The sequence below is a fragment of the Leopardus geoffroyi genome, chromosome A1 (assembly GCF_018350155.1).
Source record: "Leopardus geoffroyi isolate Oge1 chromosome A1, O.geoffroyi_Oge1_pat1.0, whole genome shotgun sequence".
Classification (NCBI taxonomy): Eukaryota; Metazoa; Chordata; class Mammalia; order Carnivora; family Felidae; genus Leopardus; species Leopardus geoffroyi.
The window spans coordinates 213666336-213687659 of NC_059326.1; the positions used below are offsets into that span (position 1 = coordinate 213666336).

Genomic DNA, 21324 nt, shown 5'->3' on the forward strand with positions numbered 1-21324 from the left:
AAAAAAAATTAAAAAGAAAAACTGCAGCTCACTTCTTTTATTTTGTTGCTCTATTTTTTTCCTAGATGAATAGTTAATGAAAGAAACACACATTTTTATATTTGTTCTCAAATTAGCATTGTTGCAGCTGTCTGTGTAGAGTGGCCAAAATGACTCATGGACAGAAATATGGGCTGGGCCCTCAGGTTTGGCTTCTGGGCTCCAGGAATCGGTTCGTGGGCCAGCTGAGCGAGGCAGCAGTGTGCCTTGACTCACCTTTTTTGCAAGAGAGGGACTCTTCAAGGGGGTACCTGTTGGAGGGAAAATTCACCATAAAGTTAAAAGAGCGCAGCTCGAATTCTTACAACTAGGCTCTCATTCTCAACTAGAAAAGAAGGAGCCAAACATGTTAACTCTTCTCTGCTTGACTGACACTGATGGGCTGTGTGCATAGGTGGTAGACATGCATGCACTTGACCCGATCCCCACCCCACCCCACCTCCCAAGGTTCTGCTCATGCTTCAAGCCCTAACTTGGATGCTACCACCTCCATGGGATCACCCAGTTGGAAGTAACTTCTTCTGAATCTCGAGAGTATTTTATATTACCCATACACCAATTTCCATACACACAGTATAATTTAATTATAAGTGGATGCCTCTCATATTCCTTCCTCAGCTATTCATCTACAGGGCTGAGATCTTCAGTGATCTGACTCCACAATGCTCAGCATTGCACCTGGGTCTAGGAAGTATTCAGTGATATCTGCTGAACGGATTGAAGGATCAACGAACAAAGAAGTCCCACTCAAGAAACCCATGAAGAAACTGGGGAGAGGGTTGAATAACCTATTTTGGTTTTTAGTAGAAGGATGTGAAGATTCTGCATTGAAACTTTAAATTCTATGCCATGAGCAAAAAGATCTTGGGCATGAGGTCCATAGCTTAATAAAATCTTTCATAATAAATGATCGAATGGGTATGCCAGACTTAGGAGAGGACAGCTTGCAGGCAGGTCAGGAGAAGGAGCTGGCCGAATAAAGAGCCCATTATGGTTGTGCCCACTTTAAATATATTAATTATGGATGGAAATAATCAGGGTATTACATGGCTGCCAAAAAATCTTAAGTCTTCCTTTTCCTCTGACAACCAGTAACTCATGTCTCAGTTCTTTTTTCTCCTGACATCAATCTTAACATCAGTAATATCTTGAGTTGAGACATGTTTGCAGAGTCCCTTTGGATTTCTATTCTACCGGAAACATTACTTTCAAAACTTGATGGAATGTTTCACATTTAAAATTCATATGAAATTCTTACTATTTCAGTCCTTCTCTGCCTTAAGTTTCCCACTTAAAGAAGCGGAAAATCATGATTTTGGGAGCCTCTATTACCCTTAAGTTGAAACTTAAAAAAATACCGACTTATTATTGAAATAGAGCTGCCGTACTTTGTGGAAATTTTTAATTCATGTAAAGAAACCCCAGGTTTTGGAATGGAGACCACTCTGCATCTATCAAACAACTGATATTTTGGGATTACTTCATTTTTACCTAAAACATTTCATATGAATTGTACATAAAACACATGAAATGCTGCTAACTCATTTTTGCAAATGATCTTGTAGTACAAGAAGCATGCATAATTAGAACTTTAATAAAGCACATTAAATAACTGCAGAAATCAAAAGTAGACGCTAAGAAAAAGCACAGAATCTCCTGGACAACTACTTCTGCCAAACCTGGTAATTACAAAGAATCCAACCAATAACATTGCATTGGGGAGTGTCCCATGGGGAAGGTTAATTGAGAGACTCTTCTGAGTGTTGAATGAAAATGTGCAAATACAGTACCTAAGCCAGGAGAGGAATTGGCCTCTTTGCTCTCCTGATAAGTGCTGCGTGCTATCACTGCATCCATTTCCTGCTCGGAAACCTGGTTTTCAGCAGAAAGCACAAATTAGCTGGTTTTATTTATTTTCCCCCCAAAAAAGTAGCTAGGACCAGAGTCAGAGGCTGAGTGCAAATAAAGAGGAAAACCACAGGACCAAAGATTATGACCATCCTCTGAAGCAATAGCTCAGGGTGTGTAAGAAATATTGCCAGGTTAACATATGGCTTCAAACAATGTATTCAAAATCAGACCCTCAGTTGGTTTTCAAATTCATTAAAGCTTTCAGGTGCTACATGGCTGATACCTGCCTCTCTCTAGAACACTCACTTCTAATTCTTTTTTCCTAGATTTTACTTAAACAATTTCAAACCTACATAAAACTTGTAAAAGTAACACAAGAGTAGTAAATTCTTCATTGTTGTTTTTTAAAACATTCTCCCACATTTACACTCATGCTCTTTCTTTATACAGATACACACACCATTTAACATTTTAATTTGGGAGTCAGTTGCAGACGTTAAGAGGTTACAAACCTCCTAAAAACAAGAACATTCTCTTTAATAACCCCGGTACTATTGTCAATTCTAGGAAATTTAACATTGACACAAATGACTGTCTAATGCACATTTCATATTCCAATTCAGCCAACTGTACTAACACCGTCCTTCAGAAATGCTACTCAAAATGTGTCAGCAGACAGAAGTAGTTCACAGGAAGTTTGATGCCAGCTTGTGAGGAGATAGGATTTTCCTCTAGACTGCTTATCAACACTCAGTGTCTTTCCCAACAGTGTCTTGCTGGGGGAAAAATGTCCACTGAACTGAGTGGTGGCCCTAGTGATGTAACTGATTTGCATTCTGGTGCAAGCTCCTTATCTTGTTGTGGATCTTTAGCGGATTGTCACCAACTAACTCCTTCACATAGTAATGCTTTCTAGAAATTTCATTTTTGGCAATCCAGAATTCAATTTAGGGTCAAGTCTTTTTTAGACTCCTTTAATCCAAAACACTACTGAGCTTTTGTCTGTCACAATACTGATATTCTGCAAGAAACCTAGGCCAATCAAACCCTCAATTAGGATCTAATAGTTTTTTCATGCTGAGATTTAGATTATGTATTTTTTTTTTTTTTTTTTTTGCAGAAAAACTACAACAACTGTTTCCTTTTCAGTGCATCAGAGAGGCACTCAGGGTCAGCATTTCATGTTTCATGACTGATGGTAACTTTGACCACTTGATTAGGATGGACTTCACCACATTTCTTTACTAGATTTTTTTTTTTTTTTTTTTTTTGGTCATCAATGAGTAATCTGGGAGGAAACAGCTTCAGACAACATCAATATCCTGCTCCCCAGTATATTTTTACTCAATGGTTTTAGCATCATTGATTACTCTTATTTGAATCAATTTTTATGATGAAGTTTTCAAAATAGTCATTTTATAACTCTTCTTTTCTTTCTATATTTATTGGGATCATGGTAGATTCATGCATTTTTCCCCCATTAGTTGTTATCCCTGTCATTATTCAATATGGAAAAAAAGTTTAAAGCCTGATATATGCTGAACTACGAGGTATTTTAAAAGACAATTACATAACTTGCATAGAGTTTCTTTTTTAAAGGTAAGAATACTGTAAACTTAGAATGGTAATTTTATGTACTAAAATAACATTTAGCATAAGTAATATTTGGATAAGCATAGCAATTTTTCTTAATAAGTAAATAAAGTTATGCAAGATTCAGCATTATGTTTTAATCTAACAGATAAATCATAATCACATCATGGCTTTTATGTAATACTTTCTAGCAACCTTCACAGGAAATAAAATATATATATATACATATACATATACATACATACACAAAGCATATACACTAAAACACACACATATACTTCATAAAGCAAAAGTAATTTTGTATAAATGAGTCAGGGAAAATATAAGCTTATATGGTGGTTGCAAATTTTTCTTGCCAATTTGCAAGAATTGCAAGGTTGCCATTTTCTAATTAACATTAGACTTTCAATATTTGCAACTATTTTTCTGAGTGGGAGAAAAATGGTCAGGTTTTGAAACAAGTGAAAGATTTCCTGGATAATTCTAGTCATGCTGAGAGCCCCAGGACCAGTTAAAAATGGACCTCTATGACTTTCTTCTACTTAACATAAGCTAGAAGCTTTAACCTGAGTAAGTCCAAATCTTAGCTTGTCTAGACCTGGAGGGTTTGAATATCCCAGTTGGGCAGTCACTGCGCCAGTCATTATGAGAAACAGAAGAAAAGAAAATCCTTGTGGTATTTCTATTGGAACAACATGAAAACTAAGGAAGTACATACATTCAGTATCAAAATGTACTACTGGCATGAGATGCTGGGGTGAGCGGTATAAAAATACATTAAACATAAAATGGAATCTTGACCAAAAGAAAAATATAGTATGATGTTACAATTATGAACACCATGTTTACCTAGCAAGAAATGTGAAATCTAGTAAAACAAATACTGAAATCTGGTTTTGCTGGATGTATCTCCCACACCATCATGATGACCATTTACTGTGGCCAGAAACATGAATCAACCTGTATTCAACAGGATCGCAGACCACCAGTCCATCAGAATTATTATGCTTTGCGCTTAAATGCCATTCTGATGTTTGATTGTACTGGCAAATTAGGTAGATGCTTTTGGGCTGAGACGAAGCAGACCTCCCAACAAATCGTGACCTGTGCTATTTTGGAATGGATTTTGAAGTCAGACATGCCTTGAAACGAATGCCTGGAAACCACTGAGAACTTAATTTTTTATAATGTTGTTGAGGGATGTGCGAGGTCAGCTCTAGCTTATTGGACTGCTTCCTAAGTGGGAAGCAGGTGATGGAATCCCAGAGAGGACCCTAGAGGAAGGAGTCAAGACCACTCTAGCTGTGAGTTTGAGGCAAAGTGGTGTTAAAAATGACATGGGGTGCCTGGATGGCTCAGTTGGTTACGTGTCTGCCTCTTGATTTCAGCTCAGGTCATGATCTTGTGGTTGTTGGGATCAAGCCCTGAATCAGGCTCCTTGCTGACAGCAATCTGTCCCTCCCCTGCTTGCACACACTCTCTCTCAAAATAAATAAACTTAAAAAAAAAATGACCCAAAGAGAGCCATGGGGTCAGCAGAGAGACAAAGGAGAACAGATTACAAGGGAAAATGTCAGGACTATAAAACATAAAGGAGAAAAACAGGAAGTGACAAGAAGGAAAAAATGGAAAATGGTAGAAGCAGGACTTGATTTTATTTTAATGATATTTATTCAAGAAGTTTTTATTTAAGACATATATAGACAGGAGAACACAATCTGGGAAAAAAAATAGTAGTAGAGTTGACTTTGAATCAGTCTAACGGCAATCCTTGTCCAAGCACTATGGAGAATCAGTATAACAAAGCCACACCACTGAAAACACTAAAAATGATGCTATAAAATTAATACACTAAAGAAATCTCAGAAATGGGATGACCCAAAGTTCTCCACACACACGTCTTACTCTCAAGATGGCATACAAGTCCATCAAGCACAGCAGTCTGGGACCATTTAGGATATAATCAAATAATAGTACAAATGATACAGAGGAGGTGGTCATATGATAGGCACAAAAAGAACTAATATTCTTTTTTTAATGTTTATTGATTTTTGAGAGAGAGAGAGAGACAGAGTGAGAGAGGGGGAGTGGCATAGAACAGGAGAAACAGAATCCAAAGCAGGCTCCAGGTTCTGAGCTGTCAGCATGAAGCCTGACACAGGGCTTGAACCCATGAACTGTGAGATCATGACCTGAGCCAAAGTCAGATGCTTAACCGACTGAGCCACCCAGATGCCCCCAAAAAGAGCTAATGTTCTTAAGGAGCATTTTGAGTTACTGAAAGGGAAAGGCTAAATTTTGTAAAATATAACCTGATATTATAGACAAGTTAATTTAAAAGGATTTTTACATCAAGTACTTGAAACAACAAAAAACGGTGCTCAAAGCCAGTAGAGTTGAAATTGCTGAGGTGTGCTCTGGTTAACCTAAAAAAATTAAAAGCAACTGCTCAAGTATAAAAGAGATACAACCAAATAACACAAAGGCCTACGATACAGGGGCTATGATTATCTGCAAATTCAACAATGTGATATCAATGCAGAAAAAATATTAGTGGACTCTTAAGCCTTAATGACAGAAGTATTCTCCTCGGGTCAAGGATGGCTTGGACAGATCATTTAATCCAATGCTCTCACATTTTCTTGATGCAGAAACCCAAAAAGGTTAAGTATCTCACTAGAGATCAAACAAACAGCTGGAAGTTACTCAGAACCCAGCACTCTTATCTTCCTACCATATTTTATATTCACCAATAACACTGTCAAAATTTTCTAATGAAATTTCTAAGAGTGTGAAGATGAAGAAGTCCACATCAATGATTTGTTCCCATGTGTATCAGTTACTTGGTCACTGTGTGACCACAGGCTGATTCCCAAGCCTGGCTGGGTGAACTGTCTTACCAGAGTGTGTGTCATCATAGGAATATGTGTCATCACTGCTACAGGACAAATAACCAAGCCATCTTTTCATATTTAGAACAGTAAGAAGTACTTCACCTTTGGATTAGGGTGCCGGCCAATGACAAGTCGAACAGGTCCTGGGGGGCATTTGCTCAGGATGGTATGGACTTTGCTTAAAGCAGCATGGCGGACATTGACTGAGTTCACTTCTAGGATTTGATCTCCGCGGCTAGGGAGGACAACATAACCAACACGCTGTGGTAACAGTTAAGTTTTTACAAGATTTCCCTCTGGGAGAGGTTTATAATATGAAATCTTTTCTGAATACTTTAAAGAAGCAAATGACATCTTTTCATCTTTGCATATGTGTGAAAAAGCAACACATTCATATAAACACATTAGATATTAAATCAGCAAAGTCCTTATGCGTATCTAGCTGCATTTTCAGAAGTAGTAAAGTTAAATAAAATTGATAAGACAATAACAAGGGTTACCATTTCTTGAGCACAGAGTGTAAACCAGGCACTATAAAAAGCAATTTCCATAACAATCCTTTGAACAGGTATTATTATTCCTATTGTTTAGACAAGGCCACAGACTTTAGAGAGGCCACCTTGATGTCACACACTGTTGAACTCAGGTCTGTCTACCTTTTGATCATCACAAGATAGCTCCTTGACCACCACCATTTTCTTTTTTTCCCTACCATCTTGAAATGATTATTGTAATGTAATTTGAGGGGGAAATATCTTGAAGCTCAAAGGTTACCCAAGAATTTGTAAAAACGTTTTAAATTTGAACAAATGAGAAATTGGGGACAAGATGCCCATTTTGACTTGAAATTATAGGCAGAGAACTCAGTAGGAGAGAACAAAAGACTCTTTATATGGTGTTTGAAGAATGTTCATTTGGCAGGCTCGACATATGGAACCATTCAAGAAAGAAACATCATCTTGGGATGTCATTAAAGGATTTTTTTTCCTTGGGTTCTAAAAGTATATTTTCTTTAATGTACTTTGGATGATTTGCTAAATTTTTTTTGTATGAAAATTCACTCTGATGATTAACTAAAAACATAACATAATCTATTAACAGGGCCCCAAAATGGCAACCTCAAGGCATGTCATTTTGACAATTCCTCAACTGCTCAAGGACTTAGAAGCTTATAGGGGGGAAAAGTGATACTGTTTACACAGAGTGCTTTGTGCACTACGTGTATATTCTAGTGGCGTTTGGGTGGGCACAGATCCACTGCCGTTACTATATAATAGAACACCTAGACATCTCTTGTATAACAGAATATCCATGCTACAACTTACCTAGCTGGACTGAGAAATCAGACATGTGGTGATTTCAGACAATAAGCATCTAGACAACATCACTCAGAAAGGAATGAAACAACAGGAAAGGTCAAGAGATTATAGTTAATAATAATAGAGGCCCCTGGTTTAAGGGCATGATTTCGGACTCTTTTGTATCCAGTGATTCTGAACTGTTATGAGCAGTTCCTGGCATCACATATGAATTTTACATAAATGAATATAAAAGTGAAAGAAAATATTTAGATGATCATAGGTATCTATGTAGAGTTGTATTTTGTCAAGTTTCTGAAACTGAGCTTCTGAGTCCAAACAGATCAAAATAGGGAAGCCAAGATCTATAGTTCTCTACTTCTACATTAGCTTTTCATCTTTGGAAATTAATTGTAATCTTGGCTATACTATCACTGCAAATAATACAAAAGTTTAGAATCTCACAAAAGAATGTAATAGGGCAGATATCTTACACGTATATTCATTCCTAAATTCACGAACATGCCAGAAGCCTATATTATCAGGTTTACAACAAACCTCAGATTGCTCTCCATCTTGGCCACTGATCCTGGGGCAAGGCTGTGAATGTAGATACCTGGAGGGCTGTTTTCTAGAGCCAGGCAGCAGGCACCAATACCTAATCCAACTCTGGGCTCTGAGAGGCATCAAAGAAAACAAAGTTAAAAAAAAGTATAAGTGATATGAAGCTACATCACTGTATATTCAGACCAGCAATCATTTATTTTTGACTAGACTGAGAATGTAAATCCTGCTTTTTGCTGTTAACATTATCATACTCTGTAAATGAAATGAGTCCACGGCAGAACCAGGGGCTAACTATGGACTGAATTATTCAGCTGTCTGCTCTCTGCTTAGTCTAAAGAACCTCCTCAATTCTGTTTTTGGAAACAGGCAGAGTCAAAGTAATATATTTTTTTTAAGATTTTATTTTTTAAGTAATCTCTACACCCAACATGGGGCTCGAACTTACAACCCTGAGATCAAGAGTCCCATGATCCTCCAACTGAGCCACCCAGATGTCCTAATATTTTTTATTCTAGATACATTTCTTTCACTTATCTTTTTTAGCAACTAATCTCTTGGTTACTTCATTGCTCATATTTCTGTAGTAGGTGTAGAGGAAAAGGAAACAGATGAAAGACTGTAAGATCTGGTGAAGACCCACAACTTATAGTTATTAGCTGTATTCTCAACTATAATCTTTTGTTCTTCAAAATTTTTTATTAGCCCTAGAATTAAGTCAGTCAGTGATTTTTTTTTTTTTTTTTTTTTAAATATGAGTTTCTGACACACAGTGATTCATCTGGGGAGAGCTTAAAAGACTTTGTACTACTGGTAACTCTTTTTCACTTTAGCAAAATGACTAAAATCTCTACGTGTGATCCCGCTGTCCATTTACAGAATACCATACGTTGTTGGCAGTAAACTGTTCCAAAGGAACAGTTCCTAAAAAAAATTAAAAAAACGAAACCTAGGAACAGATGACAAATTATTATGTGAGAGAATGTAAGGAAGTGGGGAGTAGCTGGTATCACCTTTGTTGAGTGTGACTTCCATGACAATTCTGTCCTTGGGCCCGGGGGCCTTCCGACCCAGGGATGAAGAACCGCCTTCGTCGGAGCCTGCTGCTGAGCTGCCCCCACTGGTGTTGAAGTTGGGGGAGCTGGATCTGCTCATGTGTGTGGGTGTGGAGCAGGGTGTGAGGCTTGGGCTCAGTAACTTTGTGCGTACTGTTAAGACGAATAATCCACTCCGGATTTGCTGAGAAAACAAGAGAGTAAAACATTCTAAATGCTAAAACATTCAGACTACTCCTAGATTAAAGGATGAAAAAAAAAAAAAGAAAAAAAAAAAAAAAAAAAGAACCCAAACCAGAAGGAAATAAGGGAAGAGAAATCAAGAAGATAAATAAGAATGTGGTTACCTTAAAGGTATGGATGGCTTCTTGGAACGTCAAGCCCTTTATTGGTATCCCATTTACATCTAGGATTTCATCACCTAGTGCCAAAATAGGAGAATTACATTAACATCAAACTTTGATGTACTAGAATCTAACTGCATGGTCAGTACTAGAAGAGGATACCATATGGTACCTGATTTACAATTCTATAAAAGGATTTTTATTGTTCCAGCCTACTTTCATTAGCATAGCTCTCAGGAATTTCAAAAAATGGGACAATTAATAACAATACATATTCTTTTGCAGTAATTCTGTATCTCCATCTTTAACGAAAAACAACCAGGGGAAGCATTAAGTTCTAATTCTTTAGCCATTGCCAAGTTCGATAACAGGTGTCCTAAGTTTAGAGATCAAAATGCAATAATGAGTCCCAAGTCTTTCCTCATAGTGTTTGTTTAAAAAACCTAAACCTACTGGCAATATAGCATGAACATATATATAACATGTGAGAAAGCCACTTCTGTATTTGCAGAAAGACAAGGTTTTCAAGCCTGCAGAATCATCATGGTGTGTGGAAAATGGTTTTAATAACAGAGACAAAAAACTTTTGAGATATTATCTAAAAATGGCAGTCCTCCCTCCAGAAATAGTCTAGATGCCTGGTCTTACTGATGCTGTTCCAGGTTCTCAGTCATTAAGACTAAGAGAGATTATTGTGGGCTAATGCCAAATTGTTCTCTCATTCATTCTCATTCTCTCTCTCTCTCCCTCTCTCTCTCTCTCTCAAACTATCCTGGACTCATCTTCAACCCCAAGGACGTATGGTCAGGTCATTTTTCCAGCTGTTGATAGTGTCTGCTGGGACTATAAGAGAAATTGGACATCCAGTTGACTTCTCAATTTGTTTTGGTTTATACTCTCATAACATGGTCTGTTTTTTTGGAATAACAGTTCATCAAAAACACTACGAAGGGGCCACTGAGAGAAGAACAGATGAACTTCACACAGCGGTGCAGGACAAACGAAGGCCTCCCTTTACCTGTAACAAAGAGCAACAGCAGCAGAACCTCTCCTGGGCAGCTAATCCCAGGGGCACACTGTGCCTTCCATTAAAGGAATCCTGTAGATGAGGTTGAAAAGGTGGCAGTACCTCCATGCACTTGTTATGTGCTTTTCTTTAATGCAATTACAGAAGTTGTAAAATAAGTGAAATAATCTGTTTAAAAATAACCACCTAACTAGGTAAGGTTCTTGGTTTGCTTCCATATGGGAAAAGGATACGATCATTAAAATGATTGCTCATGCTCTTAAAAATCCTTATACAAGATTTTTAAAAGATCATTCAACACATTGAAAATCCATTCCAATGACTTACCTTTATTGTAAATGAACACATATGAAAAAACAGTATTTAGGAGAATCAAGTGCTATTAACCTTTACTAACTATTGATTTTTCCTCCATTTGTCTCCATTCTACCAGTACTGCAGGATGAATTTCAATCAAATGAACATACGGCACATCCATTATAAAAAACGCCCTGTTAGAATTCTACATTGTTCTGAAACTAGACACAAATACCACCTGGGAGTTAATCCTTCCTCTAAAAAAGAGAAATAAATATTCCGCCATCAAAATAAGCCTGGTCACGTCTTATCATTAGCATACAGGCTCCTAGGGTAGCTCTGCTTGAAAAAGGAGACTCCAATGGACTCTTATCAGTTAAAAAAAATAAGCTGGCAGAACAGAATAGTACCTATAATTTGGGTCAACTGAACCGACCAGTCATAGCATTTTTAAAGGTAACTACAAATAGTGTCATTTCATCATTTCACGAAGGAAGTGTGCTAATAAGGGAGGAAGAAAAATCAGGACTCGTGAATAGGTTCTGGGGATCTATCACACAGCACGGTGACTATAGTTAGCAATACTGTGCTGTTGAGTTGAAAATTTCTAAGAGGGTAAGTCTTCAGTGTTCTCACCCCCCACCACCACGGTCATTCAGTGGCATGATGAGGGTGTTAGCTAACTCAGTGTGCTAATAATTTTCCAATATATATGCACATCAAATCATCATGTTGTACACCTTAAACTTACACAGTCTTATATATCATTCACATGTCAATAGTTGGGAGAAAGAAAAGCACTCTGCTAGCATGTTTATGCATGGCACAATGTCAGGTAGCATGGAGAATACAAAAGATGTGCACGTACTCCAGCCCTGAGGCAAGAATGGCCTGCAAGCTCTCAGGAATTTTCAAGGCAAGGAATATGATCAAGATCCAAGGGGACAAGATAGACACTTAAAGACCAAATAAAAATATTGTCATGTTCTGCATATCATCTCATTTAATCTTCACAACAACTCTTTAAGATCGGTATTAATATTCCAAGTTTACAAACTGAGACAAGTGAAGCTCAGGTTACATCAATTGTCCAAGGCCATGATGCAGTAAATGTTGGATTCAGCTCATGTCCTCTCGACCCCCAAGCCCATGGCTTTGGCTGCTGTGCCACTGGCTTCACATCTTGCAAGGAGGCAGATTCTGATGGAATCAGAACTCACCACCACTGAGAACCACGGAGAGGCTTTCTCCTACCTTCTTTAAGTCTTCCATCCTCTGCAGCCGATCCATTTGGGAAAATAGTCTTGACAAAAATCCCCATCTGTCCTCGAATGCAGTCTCGACCTCCAGCAATGCTAAAGCCAAGGCCCTACACCCCAAGCAGAAGGGGGTCCAGGTTGTCATTGCAGTATTTGACTGAGGGCATCTGTTTTTGTCTCAGTATTTCACTGAGGGCATTTTCCCATTGTAGTATTTAACTGAAGTCTCCTTCCCAGCTAGGCTCAGAGTTAAGATAACCAGCTATGAATTTGTGTTCCCTTCTCTATTTCCTTCCTCAGATCTATTTGCAGTGCACTAGGTTTGCATTATGTTAAAGGGAGAAAGTTTTACACCGAAACATGAAATTGCCAGTATTTGACAATCTTTGATCTCCAAAAATGGCAATTTCACATGGATTGATTAATAGCTCAGGAGAGTCATTTCACACAATTTAGGGGCCATACTTATTTTATTCTTTTGTTTCAGTACTTCCATGTTGTATCAAGATGGATGTTTTGATATTTGTATAATATCAAGGTATTTGTATTATTATCTTTATGATAATGGCAATGCTATGAAATTCATTCAAAAGGGTAAGTAGGAATATGCCCCCTGAAGCTACAGGGGTGGCCTTTCTTTCAATACTAGTAAATGTTGGAACATTCACTCCACCCTCAACTATACCCTAGCTCCCAGGTGCCGGTGACTCCCTAAGTCATAAGGACAAAAGGGCATGATCATCTCAAATCCCACAGGAAAGGAGCAAAGGAATGCACTCAAATCTACATAAAGGCCACTTAATCTATTCCTCTTTATACCTTTTAATTTTTATTTCATGTAAAAACAACAACAAAATTCACTATTTAAGAAATACACGCTAACAGGGGCGACTGGGTGGCTCAGTCTGTTAAATGTCCGACTCTTGATTTTGCCTCAGGTCATGATCTCACAGTTCATGAAATTGAGCTCTGTGTTGGGCTCTGTGCTGACAGCACGGAGCCTGCCTGGAATTCTCTCTCTTTGCCCCTCCCTTGCACACAAACTCTCTTTCTCTCTCTCTCAAAATAAACAAACGTTAAAAAAAAAAAAAAGAAATATATACTAACATTCACTTGGAGGACAAAACTGTGCAGAAGGGAGCTCACCTTGCCTTTTTCTTTGTATAGGCCAATGATGGAGATGACTGATGGCCGAATGAGTCTCCAAGGAGATTCCACCTGAGTGGTGCTTAGGGAGCGGGTGGACTTCTTTACAATCTGGTATTCCTAAAAGTCAGCACATGGCAAGGTCAGGGACAGTCTCATTTATCCTCCTGTGGCCTCTGGCATAAAAATATATTCAGGTTTTGAAAACCTCAGTTGTCTTTTGGGTGACACAGACATTTCTCCCTGCTCCATCTCTGGTCCAGCAGCTTAAAGGAAGTTTATTATCAACAACACTGGAAGAACAGCCCTGGCTGCAGTAGGTTGCCGTGCCTTCCACTGCACATGAAGAGCTGCATGGCGGCTGCTGGCACTCAGTGCTGCTCTTTGACTGTACCCCACAGATCCGACTCTTCTTGCTTTCTGGAATGGAGTGAGGAACCAGAAGCCAAAAGGCCTCAGAGATGTAGGAGGGCCATCCTGTGGCCGGGTTCTCCATGGAAGCCATCCCTTACCCCTATGCCAAGTTCACAATCATGGTTAGAAAGTATCTTGCCATTTTAAGCTTAATTCACTCAACCAAAAACTTAGCAAGCCCTTGTTTCTTATAACACCCAAACCGTAAACCCTGACAACTATTATTCTGTACAAAACACCCTGGTGAGAAATGCAGCAGCTTCGGTTCTAATCCCTCATGTTTGGAAAATAAAATTCTTTCCCAGAAGCCACACCTTCCCCTTTATGGCACGTAAGAGCTTGAATCTCAATCCGTCTCCTGTCCATCACCCACATGCACATGTGTGGAAACAAGGTACACTATTTATAACATGAACGAGAGATAAAGAAAATGTAGGGCTAAAATCTTCTACAATTTAGCTCCTTGCTATTCTTCTTAGAATAATAAATTTCTTAAATGAGACAGATATTCCAGCATAAGCAAAAAAGGAAAAAAAAATCACTTTGTTCTTAATATGAGAAAAGAGACATCAGAAAATAGTTGCTATCCTTAATTAGTATATTCTACATTCAAAGGTAGAAATGAGATGTCTGCTAATGATATTTTTGTATTCCTGGCAGCTTAGAACAATTATATTTTTGCAGTTTTACAAAATATCTGCCAGCTATGTTGGCTTCCCAGACTCTGATTCATTTAAAAAATGTTGGCTTGGCAAGGTTACTACCCTTTTACTGAAACCATCATGGAGATAGGCAGACATAGCCTATGGGTTTTCAACCCTCAAATATGGAGGTTCATGTGTGGACTTAGAAGGGAATACTCTCTCACCACCAATCTCCAGCAGCACCTCCTTCCATCCCCCTTCTGGGAGCCCATGGGAACCAGAGGTCTGCGTGCTTCATTGCTCTCCTGATGTGTTTCAGGGGTCCCATTGCATTTTTTAGACCTCTGCTGTCCAATATGGCAGCCACTAAGTCACCTGTCACGGTCTATATTTAAATGGAGATTAAAATAAAAAATACACGCCTTAGTGTCACTTGCTACTTTTCATGTGCTCCGTAGACACACGTGGCTCCCACAGTGGATAGTAGAGACATAAAACACTTCTATCACTGCAGGAAGCTGTATTGAGTAGCTCTACTCTAGACAATGCTTTGTAGGGGAGGGAGAGAGAACAGGGAAAAGAAGGGTGAATCCTGGGAGAATAAGAAAAGGGCAGAAAAGAAGACAAGAAAAAGGACAGTTTGAAAAGGGGAAAAAGTCTTTCCTTTAAAATCTTCACTAGCCTGTGCTTTCTGGAAGCCTGGTTACAAATAAGTATTTCTGGGCTTTAAATAATAAATATGGTCAGGTTTCTCAGCAGGTCCGTTAAGAAATCACCACCTCAATGCTAGACATCCTTGGCTCTGATGGCAGGAAACCCTCTCTCACTTTCCACACTAAACTAAAAGAGCCCACAATGTGGCTCTCCTACAACTTTCTGATCCACCCCCTGACTCTGCCGGCCCAGTTGGATCATTCTGAGCAGGCCATAGGCTCGTCTCTAGTCAAGGGTTTGGAGGAGTTTTAACCAGGACCCATGCAAGTTTTTGCTCTGCTTTTTCTCCGTGTCCCAACTCAAGTTGTCTTTGGGTAGATTCCACACAAAATAACCTGATCAGCAATTGCCTATGGAACGTGGGCACTTACTATTTTACTGGATAGGTAAAACTTTCTTTATAGTGATTCTGGCATATCACTTTGAGCAAAATAATCAATCTCTTTGAGATTCATTGGCCTGTCAATAAAATGGTGATGATACACCAAAAGTAATGACCCAACCCAGATGACCAGTTACACGTCCTTTACGACTCTACCATCTGTGAATCTACATGAGCTTATGGATGTCATTGCTGCTACCCTCCACCTCCATGTCTGCTTTGTTGTAGGCAAGATGCCAATGGCTTCTCTTGAGCTCTCTGGCTGATGATGCCAGGACTCAAAGAACACTCCACAAGTTTCCCAGAGACTGAGCCTGCCTTCAACTTGGTTAGGAGCTGTCTCCCCTTTTGACTGTGTTGAGGATGATGTAATTGAGGAAGAGCCTCTGTGAAGAATTATGGAGTTCTGAACTCTTATGAGGCAGGCCCTGGAATATTAACATCACCACCTACTTCACCCCTATCTGCAGCCCCACTGACCTTGCCTGTTTGAGTCATTACTGTATAACAGGTAAAATCCCAGACACAGTATAGGCACGTACATGCACTCCCTCTCTCTCTCATACGACCCAACACCCACCCACCTACCCAGCCGGTGGTTATGCTGACACCTGACGCGCCCACTAAACAAGCGATGGTGGTTGACCACAGACCGTGAGGCGCCACTGTCTCCTGGCAGTTGAAAGCAGCTCTCAGTTCCAAAACACACAGTAGGAAGGGGAGCAAGATGTCGAGATCCAACAAGGGATTATTTTTCTCTACTGTTCCGAATACTAGGCTGACTTCCTTCTAACCTCCATGGATAGACCTCGCTCTCCGTGCTACATCTTTAGTCCCAAATACCCCTGCCCACACAGATGGGAAGTTCTTCATAACACAGCTATTCCTGTTGGTCTCTGAAAGAGTAAATATTTGAAAGCCTAGAGACCCAGAGGTGGAAACATGCTCTCACATCCCTAACTGGGCAACTTTGTATGAAAAAGCAAAAGGTTCTATGGTATTGTCCTACCTGTGATGTTCCAGTAGAGTCCAGCAGCTGGGGAAGAGAGTGCTTTCTGCCATCTCGGGAGACCTCCAACATTCTGGCCCGCAGGTCCCCATTTCGTACCATCAATTCGTTATATTCTTCAACAGACTCTAGACGGTGTACACCCCCTTGAAAAAACAGGGGGGAAAACATGGGTTGATACAAGATTTAAAGAATCTTATCAGAGCATCATATGCATAAACTTGTTGCATTTATGTCCACACTTCATGGTTTTCATAAGGCCTGGTGTCTCATACTTTTAAAGCACTGAGCTCATTGCTTTCTACCAATAAGCTCTGCCTAAGCTGGGTGTATGTTGAGGCCATTAATGCCATATTGTGAAGAATGTGCCAGTTTTTGAAGGGACCAGACGGGATATGGGAAAATGTATGTTTCATCCAAGTAAGATGTAGCCAGGGTTGATATGGCAATAAATGATAGTGAAAATGCCATCAGTATAGGTGGTTTTCTAGTGATGGAGGAACATTATTCTGTGGTTGGCATAGTTCCATTCTTGCGGCAGGTGGTTTTTTTCACTTAATGACTTTTTAAATAACCTTTTTATTAAAGAGTAACAATTTACAGAAATATGCACAAATCATATAAGTGTATGGTTCCAAGAAATTTCACAAGGTAAATGTTCTAAAAACCAACACCCAGACCAAGGAATAGAATACGATCAGAACCCAAAAGCCATTTTTGCACCACTAACCACCCTTCACCCAGGGTAACCATTATCATGACTTCTAATATCATAGATTACTTTTGCCTTTTCAAACTTTATATAAATGAACACAAATGATAAATACTTTAAAAAAAATTTTTTTTTTCAACGTTTATTTATTTTTGGGAGGGGCGCCTGGGTGGCGCAGTCGGTTAAGCGTCCGACTTCAGCCAGGTCACGATCTTGCGGTCCGGGAGTTCGAGCCCCGCGTCGGGCTCTGGGCTGATGGCTCAGAGCCTGGAGCCTGTTTCCGATTCTGTGTCTCCCTCTGTCTCTGCCCCTCCCCCGTTGGGACAGAGAGAGACAGAGCATGAACGGGGAACGGGGGAGGGGCAGAGAGAGAGGGAGACACAGAATCGGAAACAGGCTCCAGGCTCTGAGCCATCAGCCCAGAGCCCGACGCGGGGCTCGAACTCCCGGACCGCAAGATCGTGACCTGGCTGAAGTCGGACGCTTAACCGACTGCGCCACCCAGGCGCCCCTGATAAATACTTTTTTATATCTGGCTCCTTACTCTTAGCATCTGTTTGTGAAACATGGACTGTTGCTAATAGTTTGTTCATCCCATTTCTGCATACTATTTCATTGTATAAACATGCCACAATTTGGCTATGCATTCTGTTGTTGATAAACATTTGGTTTATTTCCAGTTTTAGATCTAGAACAAGGGTCAACATTTTTTTTTTTCGTTTTTCTTTTGTAAAGGCCAGATAGTACATGTTTTAGGCTCTATGGGCCATGGGTGGCCTCTGCTGCATAATCTTTAAACATTTTTTTTTTTTTTTTAACACAACCCACTGAGGATGCAGAAAGCATTTCTAGCTTGTGGTCCATACACATGTAGCTGTGGATGGTGGTTTGCCGACCCAAGATTTAGAATATACTATTACGAAACATTCTTATAGAAGCCCTATCTGTGGGGTGCAGACCTAGGAGCGGAGTTGCTGAGCTACTGGTACACATTCACCTTTACCAACGTTGTAACATTTATGTGTGTGAGTCCAAGTTTCCCCACGTCCTTGTCACACTTGGTAGTGCCAGTTTAATTTTAGCCACTGTGGTGGATATTGTAATGCCATTTCGAGCTTGTTTTTTTTTTATTTAACATTTTATTTTCAAGTAATTGCCACACCTGATGTGGGGCTTGAACCCACAACCCTGAGGTCAAGAGTCAAAAGTCACACATTCCAGCAACTGAGCCAGGCAGGTGCCCCTCACTGTGGTTTTTTTTTTTTTTTAACGTTTGTTTATTTTTGAGAGAGACAGAGACAGAATGCGAGTGGGTTGGGACAGAGAGAGAGGGAGACACAGAATCTGAAACAGGCTCCAGGCTCTGAGCTGTCAGCACAGAGCCCGACGCGGGGCTCGAACTCACGAGCTGCGAGATCATGACCTGAGCTGAAGTCGGATGCTCAACCGACTGAGCCACCCAGGCGCCCCTCATTGTGGTTTTTAATTTACATTTCACTGATGACCAATGAGACTGAGTTTCTTTCAAATATTTACTGGCTGTTTTACTTTTGTAAATTTACTTTTGTAAATTTACTTTTGTAAATTTTGTAAATTTTTTTTATTTTTATTTTTATTAAGTTGTAAAGTGCCTGTTCAAGTCTTTTGTTTATTTATTGGGTTTCTGTCTTTTTGTTGTTGATGTATAGAAGTTTTTATTTTTTTATTGTTAACATATTTTGAATATGAGTCCTTCATGGGATCTATGTTCTGTAAATCTTTTTCCATCTTTGTGACCTCCTTGCCTTTTCACTCTTAATGGTATTTTATGATGCAGAAATTCGTAATTTTAATATTGTATAATATATCAATTTTTCCCCTTATGCTTAGAGCTTTTGTGTCTTAAGAAAAAAAAATTTTTTTAATGTTTATTTATTTTGAGAGAGAGCAAGTGAACACAGGTAGGGGAGGGACAGAGAGAGAGGGAGAGAGAAAATCCAAAGCAGGCTCCATGTACCAGCACAGAGCCCAATGCGGGGCTCAAACCCACAAACTGTGAGATCATGACCTGAGCCCAAACCAAGAGTCCAAAGCTTAACTGGCTGAGGCACCCGGGGGCCCCAAGAAATTTTTACAGTAATTTTTAAAGAAACCTTTATCAATACCTAGTTTATATTATATGCTTTTTAAAAATAAGATAATTTAAGGGACTTTAATCTTAAATGATGGCTTAATTACATTGAATATGGCTATAATCATATTACAGTGTCTATATTATACATTATAGATGTATATATACATGTGTGTGTATAGCTATATACAAATACAGATTCTTTGTAATATTAAGTTCTCCTAGACTATGTAATGTTTCATTTGATGACCTAAAATTCAATTTACCTAAACATTTCTCAGAAAGTTTTTCATGGAATAAAACAAGATGATTCTGTAGCCTTTTAAAAATAATATATTGAGTTTTTAATAGTGATGAAAAGTTGGAAGAGTGAGGACACAGTTATATTAACAGGACCATCACTAAAAGCTTGGCTTTTCAAAAGCTACATATTAACTTTGTGATACAGATTTTCAAACACCTGAAACTCCTTTGTAATCAAAGAGAAATTTCCATTTAAAAAGATCACAAACCTAAGGCATTAATGTGGATAAATCAAAAATACCAAAATGAAAAGGGAACCCTGCTGGCAAAAAAGGAAGTATGAAGTAAGGAAAATTCAGGTTAGAATATCAGGAAAAATGTTCCATAAAATGGCTTTAGTCATTTTGGAGCCAAGCTAGGCAAAAATCTTAGTGAAAATGGCTGGAACTTCTTTATAGAATCTCCTTAATAATTCATGACTTACTAATTCATGGCCAGATTAATCCATCTTGGCAAGCTTACTCATCTGAAAAAGATTTATTAGAAGAAAGTGCCTTCTGAGTCAACAGGGAGGCACTTGCCTCAACAGAAGAGAAACCACATACGGTAGTGTCTGTAGATAATATACTGATACGTGAATACCAGAGTGACTCACTGTTAGAAAATACGAAGTAAATATCTAAGTTTACAGGACAAATTAGCAGTTGATTGCATTAAAATCTCCTGTATTCAAATGTCTTTAGACTGAACCATATTTCACAGCACTGAATGAAGACTCGTAAGCCTCTTTCATAGATCTCAAATTGCTTTTCCAGCCTTATCTCCCACTACCCTGCTACATGAATTCTTTGCTTCAGCCTGCTGATTCTCAAAGGAGCAGATTTGTCCTCCTCCAGCATCCTTTCCAAAACCGGGGAGCCTATAAATATCGCTTGACATTTTACCTCACTTTGCCGCCATCGGCTCCCACCCTGAGGGGCTCCTTACCCCTAATCTCTCTGACAAGTTCTGCTGGTTTCAATCATTGTTCCTGTTGAGTTACTGGATCTTTCAGATGGCTGAGGAGGAAAAACAGTTGCCAAAAACTTCTCTAACCAATTTTCCCCCATTGCCCTTAAACATTTCTCATGCATTTTCTCCCTAGTCTACACCGCTGTTTTCTTCCTCTTTGGTTCTGTCAAATCTTGCCAAGGTACTGGCCCTCCTTTATCTTGTGTCCTCTGGATGCCTCCCCTAAGTGCCACAACCCAGAAACACTCTCGTTCAAGCCTTATCATGGCCTTCAAGTTCTCAAGAATATTCTTGTCTGACCCTCCTCAACCATCTTCCCCTGTTGAGAGGGAAAGAGGAGACAAGGATGATGAATTGATGTTAATGACGGCAATGTGACAACAGTGGCAGCTATCACGTGAGCTATTGCTACCATATTTGGGAGTGGCCATGCCACATTCATTCTCTCCATCTTTCAACTGAGACGGTACACTGATTCCTAGGATAAAAGTAATTTAGAATCCTCATTTTACACATGAGGATTCTCTCTTTCATGAAGAAAGAGAGACTCAGAGAAGTCAAGTCATCGGTCTCAGGCCACATAGCCTGAGGAACTGAGGAACTGAGGCAGAGCTGGGAACTGAACACTGACTTCTCCCTGACTTCATGCACGTTATACATAGTTCCTTATTATGGCCGCAGATGTCTGGGAAGGAAAGGAAGGGAGGGTGACATCCAT

The 21324-nt window shown here is 39.4% G+C and overlaps 1 protein-coding gene across 7 annotated transcripts in view; it reads right to left on the minus strand.

Annotated features, from left to right (window-relative positions):
- The window catches only part of PDZD2 (PDZ domain containing 2), a 368370-nt gene that overhangs the window by 27387 nt on the left and 319659 nt on the right, over positions 1 to 21324 (minus strand). For all 7 annotated transcript variants that reach the window (XM_045440968.1, XM_045440958.1, XM_045440936.1 and 4 more), the window contains 9 exons: positions 16531 to 16676; positions 13368 to 13487; positions 12217 to 12331; positions 9642 to 9715; positions 9253 to 9478; positions 8234 to 8351; positions 6480 to 6612; positions 1830 to 1911; positions 256 to 290 (listed from right to left, as the gene is read on the minus strand). In XM_045440968.1, the coding sequence (XP_045296924.1) occupies positions 256 to 290; positions 1830 to 1911; positions 6480 to 6612; positions 8234 to 8351; positions 9253 to 9478; positions 9642 to 9715; positions 12217 to 12331; positions 13368 to 13487; positions 16531 to 16676 (1049 nt within the window). The remainder of the gene's footprint in view (positions 1 to 255; positions 291 to 1829; positions 1912 to 6479; positions 6613 to 8233; positions 8352 to 9252; positions 9479 to 9641; positions 9716 to 12216; positions 12332 to 13367; positions 13488 to 16530; positions 16677 to 21324) is intronic.